Source organism: Podarcis raffonei, chromosome 13 (assembly GCF_027172205.1).
Source record: "Podarcis raffonei isolate rPodRaf1 chromosome 13, rPodRaf1.pri, whole genome shotgun sequence".
NCBI lineage: Eukaryota > Metazoa > Chordata > Lepidosauria > Squamata > Lacertidae > Podarcis > Podarcis raffonei.
Genome location: NC_070614.1, coordinates 9,154,441 through 9,172,268, shown reverse-complemented (window position 1 = coordinate 9,172,268; position 17,828 = coordinate 9,154,441). Strand labels below are relative to the sequence as shown.

The 17,828-nt window shown below is 45.1% G+C and overlaps 1 protein-coding gene across 1 annotated transcript in view; it reads left to right on the top strand.

The window, feature by feature from the left end:
- Positions 1–17,598, top strand: part of PARM1 (prostate androgen-regulated mucin-like protein 1) — a 38,569-nt gene extending 20,971 nt beyond the window's left edge. Inside the window, exons 2-4 of the mRNA XM_053363075.1 lie at positions 9,189–9,896; positions 13,683–13,761; positions 17,031–17,598. Coding sequence (XP_053219050.1) covers positions 9,189–9,896; positions 13,683–13,761; positions 17,031–17,115 — 872 coding nt within the window. The 3' untranslated portion in view covers positions 17,116–17,598. The remainder of the gene's footprint in view (positions 1–9,188; positions 9,897–13,682; positions 13,762–17,030) is intronic.
- Positions 17,599–17,828: the final 230 nt, after the last annotated feature.

Here is a 17,828-nt window from a genome sequence, read left to right as displayed (position 1 = left end):
GCTACTGTATTTCTGTGGCTTGAAGCACAACAATGTGCTTCCCTCCCTCTCTCTCTCCTCCCCCCCCCCATTTTGTCCCTACATCAAACCTTAATTGCTTCAGGAAATCATTCAGAGTATAATGGCTCTACCAGCATTCTGTTTCTGAATTCAGTCCCACTTAGGCTGAGTTCCAGACAGAAACATTATAGGCTTGATAAGGATATCTGGCTATTTGGGTTTTTTTGCTCATTCGCAACCCTGTAGGGATGCTCTGCCCTGCAGATCAGAGAGGTGAAGGTCTGGGATATGGTTTTGACTCTCTTCCTTCTGTGATTCATCCCACCAAACCCCTAAACCAGGCCTAGGCAAACTCGGCCCTCCAGATGTCTTGAGACTACAGTTCCCATCATCCCTGACCACTGGTCCTGTTAGCGAGGGATGATGGGAGTTGTAGTCCCAAAACATCTGGAGGGCCAAGTTTGCCTACGCCTGCCCTAAACTCACCTGCTAGCTCTGCAGAGCGGGGAAAGGAGAGATTTTTCACTGGAGAAAAAATTCCATTGCAGACATGAGGAATAGTATAATCCCGCCATCATAGGGCCTTGTACCAAGTGAGACCATTGCCTCATCCAGCTCCATATTGCCAGTCAGACTGGCATCTTTTCCAGCCCTGCATGCAGCCACTGGGGACTGGGGAGAGGACATTTTGCATGCAAAACATGTGTTTTGACCCTCCCATCAGTAGCACCCTGGTGGAATTACAGCAAACGGAATGACCAATATAAAATGAATATGAATGAACTTTATTACGGTCACAGACCAGGATAAAAAACAAATAAAACAAACAAACAAACAAAATATAAATAAAATAGCAGTTAGGATTTATTTTTTTAACCAATAATTGTTAGAGCAAATAAGGACAAAGAAACAAGCATAGGATAAAACGTTGGGGGAAAATACAAGATTAAACACGGATAATGGATGGATAAAAACTGATAATTAAAACAGATAAGAGCTAAAAACAAATAAAAGCGCGCAGTTAAATCAACTGTAAGGGCCTAAGAACTAAAAGACTTGCAGTTAAAACAAGTATAAGAGGCTGCAGACTAGAAGCCTCTGAAATAGAGGACACTCACAACATTAGAAACTGATGTGCAAATATGGTTAAAACAGACAATTAAAACAATGTGCAACAATAAACTTAGAAACAATGTACAACAATAAACTATCCCAGGGAGTTGACTCAGAGTCACCCATGGAACCGAGTTTGGGGATTTTCATGCCGGACTATTTTGAGTTGGGCGATGGTCTGCGCCTACAGATTTGCACACAGAATCTGGCGACCAGATAATGAATATGATTATACAAAGCAATTTGCTACCAGACTCTTGCATTGCTAAAGCTACTAGGGCTGCTTCTTTATTTCTCTGAAGGGGACCGGATAAGGACCGGTAGGGTGGAGAAGTCAACGTCTTTTATCTGTTCATTGTCACAGTTTGGAGTGGCCCTCAAAACTCCTCCTCTGTTGCTGTTGCTGCTTTTCCAGAGAATCTTTGGCAACCCCAAACCCTTATCAAGTGCCAACCAGCTAATGCTGGGAGACAGATGGAGCAAACAGGCCTTTCACCAGCCAGAGAGATCCGAAATTTATTATTTCTTGAAGGGCAGTTTGAAAAGAAAAGAAAATTACTCCGTTCTACTTCTTTGCCATATTCCTGTCCACCAGACAGCCCAAAAACCTAAACCAGTGATAAGAAATGTAATAACAAGTAGCCCCAAAACCTAGTTAAATTTTGATCGGCAGTAACAAACATTAAAAAGCAGCTGATGTTTCAATTAAAACAACTAGTCAGCCTTCTGCAGGTTGGGAGTAAGAAAGCTGACAGGCTTCAGACGCCACTATAGTGTGTCAAAAGTTATCCCACACCCAACTCCCAAATGCAGTTTCAGTAACTTGACCTGAAGATTATAGTAAATGCTAAAACCAAAAGGCTAAACCTTAGACTTCCCAGTTCTCAGGGCAAATGTATCCTGTTGTAGAATTTTTTAAGCCAAGCTGTTTATCTGCTGGAGGCAACCTAGAAGACAGGTTAATTGCACATGCTGTCTGTTTATATATAGACCATTACACATGCTTTTTAAAAAGTCAGGCTGGGTTATTTTCCATCGGCTACTTATTTCGTTGTTGGATGCTGGTCACTGGCTGGAGTTAGCCAGGGCCTTTTTTTTAATTATTGTGTTTGCATTTGAAAATAATTAAACCAAGGCAATGCATTAATCAGACTGTAGGAACATTGTTGTTGTTGTTTAGTTGTGTCCAACTCTTCGTGACCCCCTGGACCAGAGCACACCAGGCACTCCTGTCTTCCACGGCCTCCCGCAGTTTAGTCAAACTCATGCTGGTAGCTTCGAGAACACTGTCCCACCATCTCGTCCTCTGCCATCCCCTTCTCCTTGTGCCCTCCATCTTTCCCAACATCAGGGTCTTTTCCAGGGAGTCTTCTCTTCTCATGAGGTGGCCAAAGTCTTGGAGCCTCAGCTTCACAATCTATCCTTCCAGTGAGCACTCAGGGCTGATTTCCTTCAGAATCGAGAGGTTTGATCTTCTTGCAGTCCATGGGACTCTCAAGAGTCTCCTCCAGCACCATAATTCAAAAGCATCAATTCTTCGGCGATCAGCCTTCTTTATGGTCCAGCTCTCACTTCCATCCATCACTACTGGGAAAACCATGGCTTTAACTATACGGACCTTTGTTGGCAAGGTGTCTCTGCTTTTTAAGATGCTGTCTAGGTTTTATGCTGTAGGAACATAGGAAGGTACTTTCTACAGAGTTGGACGCTGGACCCAGTTTTCCCTACTTGGACTGGCAAGCAAGCGCTGCAATTGGTCTCAGCGCTACCCGGAGATGTCTTACCACTATACTCCAGCCACGTCCCCAAACATTTTTAATATACTGTACTGGTATCAAAGGGACACGAGGGGTGTTGTAGTCTAAACCACTGAGCCCGGGACTTGCCAATCAAAAGGTCGGCGGTTCGAATCCCTGCAACGGAGTGAGCTCCCGTTGCTCGGTCCTTGCTCCTGCCAACCTAGCAGTTCGAAAGCACGCCAGTGCAAGTAGATAAATAGGTACCGCTCTGGCGGGAAGGTAAACGGCGTTTCCATGCGCTGCTCTCGTTTCGCCAGAAGCGGCTTAGTCATGCTGGCCACATGACCCAGAAAAACTGTCTGTGGAGAGGACAAACCCCAGCTCCCTTGGCCTGTAAAGGGAGATGAGTGCCGCAACCCTAGAGTCGTTCATGGCTGGACTTAACTGTCAGGGGTCCCTTTACCTTTACCTTTTTACTGGTATCAAAATACAGTGATACCTCAGGCTACATACGCTTCAGGTTACATACGCTTCAGGTTACAGGCTCCGCTAACCCAGAAATAGTACCTCGGGTTAAGAACTTTGCTTCAGGATGAGAACAGAAATCGTGCTCCGGCGGCGCGGCAGCAGCAGGAGGCCCCATTAGCTAAAGTGGTGCTTCAGGTTAAGAACAGTTTCAGGTTAAGAACGGACCTCCAGAACAAATTAAGTTCTTAACCCAAGGTACCACTGTAATGACACCTTGCTCAAACAAAAGTGAGGGAAGTCTTGCTTGTCAAAATACCCTCGTCACTATCAGTGCAATCGTATGTTCCTCTGCCTTGGGATCATGTTTTTGAGGGGTGGTTTTTGCAGTATGGCTGACTCAAGAGGAAGCCACCTCAATTCTCACAGGAATTTTGCAACCGTATCTGTGGACCTTTTAAAGTAAGATTGGGTGTGGATGTATTTATACAGTTATTGGTAAATATGGCACTTTGGAATAGAAGCAGGACTGGCTATCTAATACATGACTGATGGGGGAGGCAGTGAGTGGCAGCTGAGCCTGTGTTTGACTTTCTGCAAGTTGCAAAGCCAGAATTAACACCATGGATGATGAAGCTGCTGTGCTCCCTTGTTAAATATTGCATCTATATTCACTCTTAAATGGAAAACACCTGCCGTGACCAATTCACTTGAAGCTTAAAAATAACTTCTTTGAAATCTTGGGGGTGGGAGAAATTTGTGGATTATCTGAAATGCTCAGATCAGTATCTTCTGGTCCCCGAATGGTTAAGTGTGAGGGAGCAAACAGACGTATTAACCATCTCAGAAGGACGGGAAAGTTTTGATACTAGCTATTTTTCACTGCCACCAAAGAGAAGTACAGAAGGTTCAGGAATTTCATTCATGAACATGTAGTCCTCCTAGCACAAAAGCGATAATGACTTTTAATAGATACACTTCCACAGGGACAAAAGAAATTGTTCTTGAGTGCGTATATTATTAACCCCACAAGGCAGTTCTGCATTTTTCAGCGACAGTTCTTGACAGTACAATTCCTGTCAAGCAAGTGGACAAAGAAACAATTGGCATAATTTCAGGATCTAGTTCTGTCCAAAGACAGGCACATGTGACATGCTTGAATACCACCCAGGTCCAAATAAATAATAATTACGTTGTTTGATGTTATGAGTGGGTTGCTCTGGTTATCTCCCGCTTGGACTAGTGCAATACGTTCTACGTGGGGCTACCTTTGAAGGAGACCCGGAAACTACAACTAATCCAGAATGCGGCAGCTAGACTGGTGACTGGGAGTGGCCGCCAGGACCACACAACACCAGTCTTGAAAGACCTACATTGGCCCCCAGTACGTTTCCGAGCACAATTGAAAGTGTTGGTGCTGACCTTTAAAGCCCTAAACTGCCTCGGTCCAGTATACCTGAAGGAGCGTCTCCACCCCCATCGTTCTGCCCGGACACTGAGGTCCAGCTCTGATGGCCTTCTGGCAGTTCCCTCACTGCAAGAAGCAAAGCTACAGGGAACCAGGCAGAGGGCCTTCTCGGTAGTGGCGCCCGCCCTGTGGAACACCCTCCCACCAGCTGTCAAAGAGAAAAATAACTACCAGACTTTTAGAAGACATCTGAAGGCAGCCCTGTTTAGGGAAGCTTTTAATGTTTGATGTATTATGGTATTTTAATATTTTGTTGGAAGCCGCCCAGAGTGGCTGGGGAAGCCCTGGGCAGGGTATAAATAATAAATTATTATTATTATTATTATTATTATTATTATTATTATTATTGCCTAACTGTACTGTTGGGACGCAGATGGCGCTGTGGGTTAAACCACAGAGCCTAGGACTTGCTGATCAGAAGGTTGGTGGTTCGAATCCCCACGACGGGGTGAGCTCCCGTTGCTCGGTCCCTGCTCCTGTCAACCTAGCAGTTTGAAAGCACATAAGTGCAAGTAGATAAATAGGTACCACTCCGGCGGGAAGGTAAACGGCGTTTCTGTGCGCTGCTCTGGTTTGCCAGAAGCGGCTTAGTCATGTTAGCCGCATGACCCAGAAGCTGTACGCCGGCTCTCTTGGCCAATAAAGCGAGATGAGCGCCGCAACCCCAGAGTCGGTCACGACTGGACCTAACGGTCAGGGGTCCCTTTACCTTTAACCATACTGTTACGTTGGGTTTCATTTTCCACGATGGAAATCGGTGTAACAGTGGGTGAGGAGAGAGGCTTTCTGGTGCACCCATGAGGAAAAGTGAGGGGATCCTCAGGCCTCAGGATCCACAGAGGCAGCTGGCCTTCAAGGAACGCATCGCCTCTTGCTGCTGAATCGGTCAGCTTCTCGGCTGACCCCACAGTGCCACCTGTACAGCCATCTCTTGGCAAATAGGTGTCACTGCCAGTGTTTGATATTAGCCAGGCGCCTGGCACATTTTGGACCAGGCTATCAGCCACTTGCGACCAAGTGAAGATGGATCATCGGATCGGCACTGCTTCCACACACTAATACCCCACCCTGTAAAATTCTAGCAGTTGTGTTTTATCTGCACAATCGGAGTGAATTTCATGAAGCAAAATGCTGCCTCTGTGCAGCCTGAGCAGGAGCGGCAAACAGTTGTTGTAGCTTATTTTTACCCCCCCAGTGCCCTCCCCACAGTTGTGAATAATATTCTTACGTTATGAATGGACCGTTAAGAAAAAGAGGTAGGGGTAATATATGTCCCTGAATCAAGTGACTTCTTCCTTAAGTTCTCACAGTTCTCAACCTAGTTCAAGGTTGTCTTTTAAATTAGCCGTATGCTTAACTAATAATCAATACAATCAGTCCTTCATTTGAAAAATAAGAGTCTAGAGCCGTCTTGCCCCCAAACAGGAACTAGACGTTCCGTTTTGGAGACTGCAACCCTGGTTTAAGGTTCCGTTTGGCACCTAGCCTCTATATCTGAGTTTCTAACACTGAGCACTGCTGATGTACATCCTTTTCTCCCCTTGTTCCTGATGTAAAGGTAAAGGGACCCCTGACCATTAGGTCCAGTCGTGACCGACTCTGGGGTTGCGGTGCTCATCTCACTTTACAGGCCGAGGGAGCTGGCATACAGCTTCTGGGTCATGTGGCCAGCATGACTAAGCCGCTTCTGGCGAACCAGAGCATCGCACGGAAACACCATTTACCTTCCCGCTGGAGTGGTACCTATTTATCTACTTGCACTTTGACCTGCTTTCGAACTGCTAGGTTGGCAGGAGCAGGGACCGAGCAACGGGAGCTCACCCCGTCGCAGGGATTCGAACCGCTGACCTTCTGATCGGCAAGTCCCAGGCTCTCTGGTTTAACCCATAGTGCCACCCGCGTCCTGATGTAGATCTTCACTTTTTCTTTCCTGGCTAGGGGTACACTGGGGGGTGGGAGAGAGAAGTACCATTTTACCTCAGGTGCCAAAATGTCTTGTGCTGCCCCTGCTTGCTGGGAAAATGAAAATCTTGGATGAAAGCAGATTTCCCATTCGTAGAGCAATAGGCAAAGGGGAGCTGGAATTGCATTCGCTATAATTTTTTCAAGATGAACGATAAAAGCGTCCTGCGGCTTTTTAGAATCTGCTCCACTCAACTGAGGGAAACCACAGCTGTGGCTGACACCAGTTGGCTGGCACAACTTCCCTGTCAATCGCTGGAGTAGTTTGGCCGGTTCGGAAAGTTTTCACTTTTTCATCTAACGAAGGGCGAGCAAATAAAGCCAGAATGGGTGGGCTGCTTTCGCTTTAGTTTTATTTAAAGATAGCCTGCCTTGAGGCCTGAAGGGAGAGGCCAAGATCGAGGGAGGAGGCGGCATTCACCTTGCTGGCGTGCAACTGCGGGGGGGGGGCACAAATTGCAAAGTCATACTAAGCTCTGTTCTTGCCCTGTGGGCGGAAAACGCGCTGTGGTCCCCGTTGCAATGTTACGCCTGTCTTCACCCTTTGAAAACAGGAAGTTAATTGGGCTTGATTTAGCGACGCAGGCTCCGCTCGCTCCAGAATGAATGAGCTAAGGTTCAGCTCGACGGGACAAATGCGACGTTTGGGCAAGCAGGGTTCAGTGAGTGCTTTGCCAAACAAAAAGGAAGCCGGGAGTCTTAAATTTTCCACCAGCTGGATTTTGCAGCCTGGATGGGCTGATTAGATTTGCCTGTGTCCCTTATTTTTTCACAGTTGACTCTGCTAATGCAAGTCGGCGTGGAGCGTGGGGAGAAGCTAGGAATTATGGAGGCTCCGTCTAGCCCCTGACAACTGAATCCTTGATCCACAGAGGGCTGAGTTAGAGCCAAGAGAACTAGAAGTTGTGAGGATAAAGCCTACTTGGGTCTCAACCCAGGCACGAGGGGAGTGTTCTTCCTAGATGGAGAAGAGCCCCAAACCAGTTAAGAGGGGTGTGGTGACCCACTGTGTCCATTATACTGCTGGAAGCACCTCAGGAGTGTGGTTGATAAAGTTGGGCCACCTTGTTTAAGAACCAAAGTAGTGAGATGTGTTGCAACAACTGAGTTATGGAACAGAAGTGGAATAACTGGGAGTAAGCTGAGCATTTACCTTCTAGTCTAGAAACCTGTAAGATCTACCTGAAGCGTAATAACTAAACTTAAGCAACTGAAGTTTAAAAGAAGCTGTGCTAGATTAGAAGCCTGTGGCGCTGTGGTCTAAACCACTGAGCCTAGGGCTTGCTGATTGGAAGGTTGGCGGTTCGAATCCCCGCAACGGGGTGAGCTCCCGTTGCTCGGTCCCTGCTCCTGCCAACCCAGCAGTTCAAAAGCACGTCAAAGTGCAAGTAGATAAATAGGTACCAGCTGCGGCGGGAAGGTAAACGGCGTTTCCATGCGCTGCTCTGGTTTCGCCAGAAACGGCTTAGTCATGCTGGCCACATGACCCAGAAAAACTGTCTGCGAACAAACGTTGGCCAGTAAAGCAAGATGAGCGCCGCAACCCAAGAGTCATTCGCGACTGGCCTTTTTTTAAAAAAAAAAAAAAGATTTTTTTATTGATACAACAAGAAAAAAGAAAAAAACACAAATACCAAATAACACACAGGAATAACTACAGACACATAATTTTCTTAGCAAACAATATAACATATATTGGTCGCGACTGGACTTAACTGTCAGAGGTCCTTTACCTTTACCTTTACTTTAACATCCGTTAGATTTAGTATAATTATTAATAGGTTAACTGTTTCCTGAAAGGACATTATCTCCTGATAACATCCTTTGTTTTATCCACTTTGTTCTATATAATAAATATTTCTTATTCGTCCAGCTTTTGTCTGAGTAAGTATTTCCTCACACAAAACCCAAAAGATAACCTGTGACAGTTACTACAGAGTGTGTACATAGGTGGGATCTGCCACAGTTGGGATACGGCGGTGGGATTCTCTACAAACATCAATAAAAGAATCCTGTTTTTATTAACCAGGCAAATTTTGCCTGACACTCAAAATGCATTGATAGTGCCAAGTGAATTTGCCTGGAGAAGCAACTTCACAACTGAGGTGCCGCCACAGAAAAGGTCTTCTCTCCGGTAGTTCAGATATGTCACCTTCTGATACCTGGCAACACCTGGTGAAGGGTCTCAGGTAAACCATTCATTTAGACGGGAGAAAATATAGGGGTGATTCAGAGGCACTGTTGGGTTGGGGAACTCAACCTGCAATATCCCTGCTTTGGTCATCGAGAATCCAGCCTCCTTCCTTCCTTCACGGCCCTTCCAATCCACCTGCATCGTCCACCCATCTCCTCCAGATTCTGTTTCCCAGTCACACTAATAATACGGCCAACTGGTTATAAATCCAGAAGGTAATAATTGTGCGTATGCTTCACCTGTGCAGGCTTAAATGTCTCCTGTGCCTCTTCACCTGGTCCACCTCCTCCCTCAAGCACGGTTCCCTCAGGAACAACAGAATTTAATGATTCCGCTGCTACAACCAGTGTTGGCACTCCTTTGAGCACCCAGAAGGGAGCCGCCATGACAGTTTCGCTCCCATGGAGATTTTCAACTCAGGATAGCATCACTGCTCCTAACACCACAGTGGAAGCTTTGACTGCAAACCCCGTTTCAGCTGTAACGCCCCTGTCAAGAGCAACGGCCCCGGATAGCTCAGCAGCAACCCATTCATCACCGCAGCCAAACACTGGATTACAAACCACGGAAAACACATCAGCCCCTGCGACATCAGTTGCCGGCCTGGTCACAGGCGCCACTCCTCACTCGGGAACCACACCAGTCAGTTCTTCGCCTACTCTAAATGGATCGTCCACCAACCCTTTTCCTACTAACGCCACCTATCTAAGCACCACCCAAGTGCCGAGTGCAGGAACATCTCCAGCAGCTGTGTCCTCCAGCAAACTCCCTACTGGAGAGGCAACATCTGGAGAAACATCTGTGGCAGCATCCTCCCCGGGCTCCATGCAAGGGGCTACTATTTCTTCGCAAGCGGCTATGTCAAGTAAGGCTACTCCAGCGACCTCCCCTACTGGCAGTACCACGTTCTCTGTGGGGGTAACCATACAAGAAGTTCAACGGGCCTTGAGTTCGGGTGAGTTGGTCTGTTTCCGCGCTTTGCACGGCAATGGTTTTGTCGACCTTGCGGCTTGTTGTTGTCTGTTTTAGGGAGTTCATAAGGCTCCCTAAATTATTGTTTTAAATTATTATTATTATTATTATTATTATTATTATTATTATTATTATTATTATTATTAAAAAATAATTGGAAGGACTCAAGACAGATTATTTCCACCCTAAAAAATAAATAAATGTCAAAATAGAAAAGAATGCATCCATTTTCGTCTTTAACCAGGCCTGTGGATGGGGAATTTTTAATGTATTGTTTTAATTGGGTTTGTTAATATATCTATGTGGGTTTTCGTTTGTTTGTTTGTTTGTTTTGTTTGTAAGTCACTTTGAGTTGCCTTTGGTAAGCAAAAGCAATCAGTAAATTTAATTAATAATAATACAGAACAGAACACACCTACTAAAAAATTTCTGTCCACCCTGATACATTTTACCGTTCTCGCTTATCTTCTGAAAAATGGACTCAGTGCAGGCCTTGTACTAACCCATGGTTTGTTATTCACCATAGCATAGAACCCAGACTACAATATATAATAGGCAAGCCGTGGTTTAGAGCTGTTTCGTCGTCTTTCTTTAGCCGTCCTCTCAGCCCTCAACTTTGAAGTTGCATTCCTGTCCCTTACTTTTTGTATGTGATGCAGCAACTTGTAGAGCGATGGCCACAACTATTGTGTTTCTCCCATCACTCCATGGATGCATCATGCCAGATCATAATTAGAATAAACCAGGGTTATAATGCTTCTGTCTGGCCCTCAGTCACTGCAAAAATTTATCTCTAAAGAAGCCAAGAATAAAATATAAATTATTAACAGATTCTAAGGAGAGAGACGGCTTCTCCCTGTAGTTCCCAATTCTGGTTTGCCACCCAATTGCAAACCATGTCTTGTCAATTCACACAACAGGCCAGAGCAAAATTAAACTTAACCATGGTTTAGAGTGATGTCTGAATTCATCTGTAGAGTTTAAATCATAATCGTGGAAGTTGCAGAGATCATTCTTGAAAGCTGTAAATAAATCCTTAATATCATTATAATTTCATTTGTATGCCACCTTTCCATAGTTAAAAGCACACTCGAGGCAACTTATTACGTGAAAAGATTTACACAATTACAAGTATAACAAAATAGTCATGAGCAATAAATAAAACACATCAAAAAGTACACTACCAAACTGAACAGTTTCCACATAAACCATAAGATCGAAAAATAAAGATCCGCCAAATTAATCTCAATAACAGCAAGAAAAAGAAACCCGAACAATACCCCAGCCCAAGCATCTGTTCAGCAGCTTCAGTTTTTGTCACTCAGTCAGGGCCCTGCCCTCTCACTCTAGGTGGAAAAAATCTAGCAGGTCTTTAAGATGGTGGGCTTCCATGTTTATTGGACCGGAATAGGACCTGTGACCCTCAGTTCACAGATAGATAGATAATTTATTACGGTCAAAGACCAGTTTGCATAACACAATAAAAACAGAGTTCATAAAGATAAAATATACAATCAGAGCAGATTGCAGCAATAGCTCAGGGGTAGATATATACATACACCTGTACAACTGAGATTTGGGCTACCATAAAAATTGACCCTGAGGGCGACTTCAGCATTTCCCTAGTAAGCTATGTGGGACGCGGGTGGCGCTGTGGGTTAAACCACAGAGCCTAGGACTTGCCGATCAGAAGGTCAGCGGTTCGAATCCCCGCAACGGGGTGAGCTCCCGTTGCTCGGTCCCTGCTCCTACCAACCTAGCAGTTCGAAAGCACGTCAAAGTGCAAGTAGATAAATTGGTACCGCTCCAGCGGGAAGGTAAACGGTGTTTCCGTGCGCTGCTCTGGTTCGCCAGAAGCGGCTTAGTCATGCTGGCCACATGACCCGGAAGCTGTACCCCGGCTCTCTTGGCCAATAAAGCGAGATGAGCGCCGCAACCCCAGAGTCAGCCACGACTGGACCTAATGGTCAGGGGTCCCTTTACCTTTAGTAAGCTATGTTATTCTACAGGATGATCTGTGCCTACAAATCTGGGCGCAGAATCTGGCTACCAGCCAGGACCCTCAGTTCAGATATTGTTGGACTGCAACTCCCATCCTCTTTGACCACTGACTGGAGTTGATGGGAATTGGAGCCCCAGCAACTTGAGAGCCACAGGTTCTCCAGTCTTGACTTTGAAAGTGCCTTGAAGACATGGAACCTACTAGGCTGCCTTTAGTGAATGAGACGAGAGAAAGAGCAGATAGAGGGCCTCTAATACTCAGGCAGTCATTGGCTGTTTTCCCCCACTACAAAGATTAATGTCGTCCCCCCAATCCCTCTCCTTGCTTTTGTTGTTGTTGTTGTTTAGTCGTGTCCGACTCTTTGTGACCCCATGGACCAGAGAACGCCAGGCACCTCTGTCCTCCACTACCTCCTGCAGTTTGGTCAAACTCATGCTGGTAACCTCGAAAACACTATCCAACCATCTCGTCCTCTGTCGTCCCCTTCTCCTTGTGCCCTCCATCTTTCCCAACTTCAGGGTCTTTTCCAGGGAGTCTTCTCTTCTCATGAGGTGGCCAAAGTACTGGAGCCTCAGCTTCACGATCTGTCCTTCCAGTGAGCACTCAGGGCTGATTTCCTTAAGAATGGATGCGTTTGATCTTCTTGCAGTCCATGGGACTCTCAAGAGTCTTCTCCAGCACCATAATTCAAAAGCATCAATTCTTCGGCGATCAGCCTTCTATATGGTCCAGCTCTCACTTCCATACATCACTACTGGGAAAACCATGGCTTTAACTATACGGACCTTTGTTGTCAAGGTGACGTCTCTACTTCTCAAGATGCTATCTAGGCCTGTCATTGCCCTTCTCCCAAGAAGCAGGCGTCTTTTAATTTCGTGGCTGCTGTCACCATCTGCAGTGATCATGGAGCCCAAGAAAGTAAAATCTCTCACTGCCTCCATTTCTTCCCCTTCTATTTGCCAGGAGGTGATGGGACCAGTGGCCATGATCTTCGTTTTTTTGATGTTGAGCTTCAGACCATATTTTGCACTCTCCTCTTTCACCCTCATTAAAAGGTTCTTTAATTCCTCCTCACTTTCTGCCATCAAGCTTGTGTCATCTGCATATCTGAGGTTGTTGATATTTCTTCCGGGAATCTTAATTCCAGCTTGGGATTCATCCAGCCCAGCCTTTCACATGATGTATTCTGCATATAAATTAAATAAGCAGGGAGATAAAATACAGCCTTGTCGTACTCCTTTCCCAATTTTGAACCAATCAGTTGTTCCATATCCAGTTCTAACTGTAGCTTCTTGTCTCCTTGCTTTTACAAGCTAGTATAAAAAAAGCTGGAATAGCAATTAGCCACTTAATAAGAGCGCACAAGCTTTGAACGCAGACGTTCAAAGCCCCAGAGATTAAATCTCATAGCCATCACGTCACTTGATGGCCTTAAGCAAGCAACCATTTTCTCTCCCCCTCACCTCTGCTGCTTAAATCGGAGGATGATAGGACTGACCTCAGAGAAGAAAGGCGCTAGTGGCTATTATAATTACGCCACACTGTTTAAATCTCAAACTCTGTCTGCGTGCGTGCAGATTTTCAAATCGCAGGATTTGGAGTCGGCGCTTAATATGCTTTGAGCACTCCGTGCTACAAGCTTCCTTGGTTTGCCACATTTTCTACATTAGAGGGCAGTGTGTCTGTGGACTGAATCGTAGGATGAAAAATAATCTGGATGGTTGAAGGTGAAACTGTGATCTCTGATACATCTCTTTTGCTGTGCAGGCAGCATCGCAGCTATTACCATCGCAGTGATTGCAGTGGTTCTGTTGGTGTTCGGCATAGCCGCATTCCTGAAGATCAGGTAAGAATTGGTGCCCTTATTTAGAGGAGAGGCAATAGTTTAGGGAAGTTTTTAATATTTAATGCTGTATTGTTTTTAACACTCGATTGGGAGCCACCCAGAGTGGCTGGGGAAACTCAGCCAGATGGGCGGGGTATAAATAATAGATTATTATTATTATTATTATTATTATTATTATTCCTTGGGGAAAGGCTGGCTTCTTAACTATGGTTCTTACAGTCACTCCTCCACAGCTGAAAGTGGGAAGAGCCCCTATAAAATTCACTTCTTATCCAGATAGCATATAGACACCTGATGAGGAGTACCCAATCCCAAATTATTCCCAGGGAGGCATATAGAAGCTGTGCCAAAACCCAACAATAATAGGAGTGTCAACTGATAACCAAACGCAAACTGACAACAGGCTACCACAGATGAGAAACTTAGAATCCTAGAATTGGAAGGGAACTTGAGGGTCTTCAACCTCCTACAATGCAGGAATCTCAACTACAGCATCCATGAGAGATGGCCACTCAACCTCTGCTTTAAAAACTCCAAGCAAGGAGAGTCCATCAGCTCCATTGCTGAACAGCTCTTACTGTCAGAAAGTCCTTCCCTGATCTTTAGTCAATATTTCCTTTCTTATAACTTGAAGCCATAGGTTTGAGACCCACCCTCTGGAGCAGGAGAAAACAAGCTTGCTTTAGATATTTGAAGATGGCTATCATACCTTAATAAGGGATGCAGGTGGCGCTGTGAGTTAAACCACAGAGCCTTGGGCTTGCCGATCAGAAGGTCGGCGGTTCAAATCCCTGCGACGGGGTGAGCTCCCGTTGCTCGGTCCCTGCTCCTGCCCACCTAGCAGTTCGAATGCACGTCAAAGTGCAAGTAGATAAATAGGTACCTCTCCAGCGGGAAGGTAAACGGCGTTTACGTGCGCTGCTCTGGTTTGCCAGAAGCGGCTTAGTCATGCTGGCCACACGACCCAGGAAAACTTGTCTGCGGACAAATGTCGGCTCCCATGGCCAGTAAAGCGAGAAGAGCGGCGCAACCCCAGAGTTGTTCGTGATTGGACTTAACTGTCAGAGGTCCTTTACCTTTTTATCATACCTCCACTTGGTCTCCTCTTATCCAGGCTGAACATATTAACTACCTCAGGCTGAACATATAAACTCCCTCAAGCATTCCTTGGCTTGGTTTCCAGACCCCGGGTCATCTTGGTCACCTTCCTCTGCACACGCTCCAGTTTGTCAATACAGTGGTACCTCGGGTTAAGTACTTAATTTGTTCCGGAGGTCCGTTCTTAACCTGAAACTGTTCTTAACCCGAAGACCACTTTAGCTAATGGGGCCTCCTTCTGCTGCCGCGCCGCCGGAGCCTGATTTCTGTTCTTATCCTGAAGCAAAGTTCTTAAGCTGAAGCACTGTTTCTGGGTTAGCGGAGTGTGTAACCTGAAGCGTATGTAACCTGAAGCGTATGTAACCGAGGTACCACTGTATTCTTCTTAAGTAGTGCTGCCCAGAACTGGACACGGTGCTCCAAATGGGGTCTGACCAAAGCAGAATAGAGTTGGACTATTACTTCCCTTGATGTGGACACTAGACTCCTGTTGATACACCCTTGAACAGCTGTTGCATCACACCGTTGACTCATGTTAAGGTCTACTAAGATCCTTAGATCTACTTTTTAAATTATAGCGGTACCTCAGTTTAAGAACAGTCCTGTTTACGAACTATTTGGTTTACGGACTCTGCAAAACCAGAAGTAGTGTCCCGGTTTGAGAACTTTACCTCAGTCTAAGAACAGAATCTGAACGGTGGAAAGGCACTGGCGGTGGGAGGCCTCATTAGGGAAAACGCACCTCTCTTTAATTTTTTTTTTTCATCAGGAACAAACACTGTATTTCAAGTATTAGAAGAAATATAGTGCTACTTTTAAATAACAATTATAGTTATAATTAGAATAATAAAACATTCTAACTAGAATGCATCTCTGGAGCCCATAGGAAGAAATATAACTTCCACAGTAAAAGGATAGTAGCATTTGAATATTGGTCACACCTGAGTGGTCTCCATTTTGCATTTGTGTGACCTCCATCCAGTGAGATTTAAATATTGCAGAGTAATATGTGATCCTACTTGTTAAAAGCATAACCACATCCACTTCCACCAGAAAAGTTTTTACCAGATACATTAGAATGCTTTCCATCAAGCAGTAAGATTATTCCGATTCAAACAACAATAATTTTATGTAAGTTGGAATCTACTTACAAATGTCTGTAAGTTTCTTATTACAATAAATGTGATTGAAATGTGCTTAAAACTTGGGTTGACTTGTTTTGATTAACTGTTCGTATCTGCTGCTTGGTGAATGTGCATATGTAACATTGATGCAAATCCATGATTGGTCAGAAGGGGTTTTGGGTTACATTCAGGCACATTTCCATGAGCTTCGTATGATAAAACATCCACAGATGAAGTTTCATAGATACCCATACATACATACATACATACATATAGGGAACATCTGTTGACAATGCAATATTGTGAACTGGCCTTTAGAATATTGGAGAAAACACAAAACTCTTTTCTCTGTGCGTGCAAATATCCATGTCAATTTATAATAAAATATCTGTTTTTCTGCAACTAGTTTCAATACCCACTCCCTTATAAGATGTGACTCAGCTCCTTGTTGAGTCTTGTACAGAAAGCAATCTTTCCAAAATGTGTTCATGAGAAATGGTGGGGAAATTTTACAATTTGGAACAGCATTTGCATAATAATGGTTTTGTTTTAAGAACAGACTTCCGAAACAGATTAAGTTCGTAAACCGAGGTACCACTGTACAGTGGTACCTCGGATTAAGAACTTAATTTGTTCTGGAGGTCCGTTCTTGACCTGAAACTATTCATAACCTGAAGCACCACTTTAGCTAATGGGGCCTGCTGCTGCTGCTGCACCACCGCTGCACAATTTTTGTTCTGAAACAAAGTTCTTAACCCAAGGTACTATTTCTGGGTTAGCAGAGTCTGTAACCTGAAGCGTCTGTAACCCGAGGTACCACTGTAATCACAACTTGATCTTCTAAGATAGCAGTCCTTTCACAAGCACTCTTAAATGTCTGATCAGCCTGGATGTTTTAAGTAATGGAAGTACAATCCCCAAAAGGACAGAGGGAGGAGGCAGGTGAAAGAGGGATTGTTATTGTTATAATTTTTACTCCAGAACCTTACATTTCTGTAATAAGCATAGGCTGACCGGAGTACGGTTCTGTTTCTGTTTCACCCTCAGGCATTCTTCGTATGGAAGACTCTTGGATGACCATGACTATGGATCCTGGGGAAACTACAACAACCCTCTCTATGACGACTCTTAAATGGAGGAGAATCCATCAAAGCCAAAAACTGCTCGTGTATTTATGAAGCACTTATTTCACTAAAAGCGCCATGGTCCGATAATCCTTCTGCGTACAATGTCCGTGTTGTTGCTCCTCCTGCTGTTTCTGCTGATGCGTTGTCACCATGCCTTTTCGCAACGCAGGCCCCAAACGGAAACGAGCCAACCAGAGTGGAGCGTTGAGCAACAAATCGGGCAAGAGTTGGAATCCGTAGCTACTTGCTCGCGGGTGCCGTTGTCTCCAAACCCTACTGTTCTCCAAAGTGATTAGGATTCCTGCAAGAAGGAACGAAGTCGGTGGAAAGTTTCGCCACCAGTGCTGCTGTGGCCGTTTGGGCTCCCAGCAACTCGGTTGTAACAGGAAACCTGCAATGAAGAATGTGACCTTTTAGAGTTGTCAGATAGCAGAAATTCGTGGTAGAAGTTGCTCAGGGGTCTCCCAGAATTAAACGGCAGGTCTTGATTCTTGCTTTAATTGCCTTTTCCAGCTTGTCTCCTTCAGAAAGTGTTCTGATTAGAATTCAGCTGAAGGTTGGAGCGACCTGATTCAGCACTGAAGTTTCGCTAGAGAAAGGCAGAATGTAACGCTAACAGTAATAGGGGCTAGAGCCACAAATGGCAGTCTGGTGTCCTCTCCCCTGCCCAGCCTTCTATAGTGTCCAGTTCACTGGGGCCTCCTTTCACAGTTTGGGC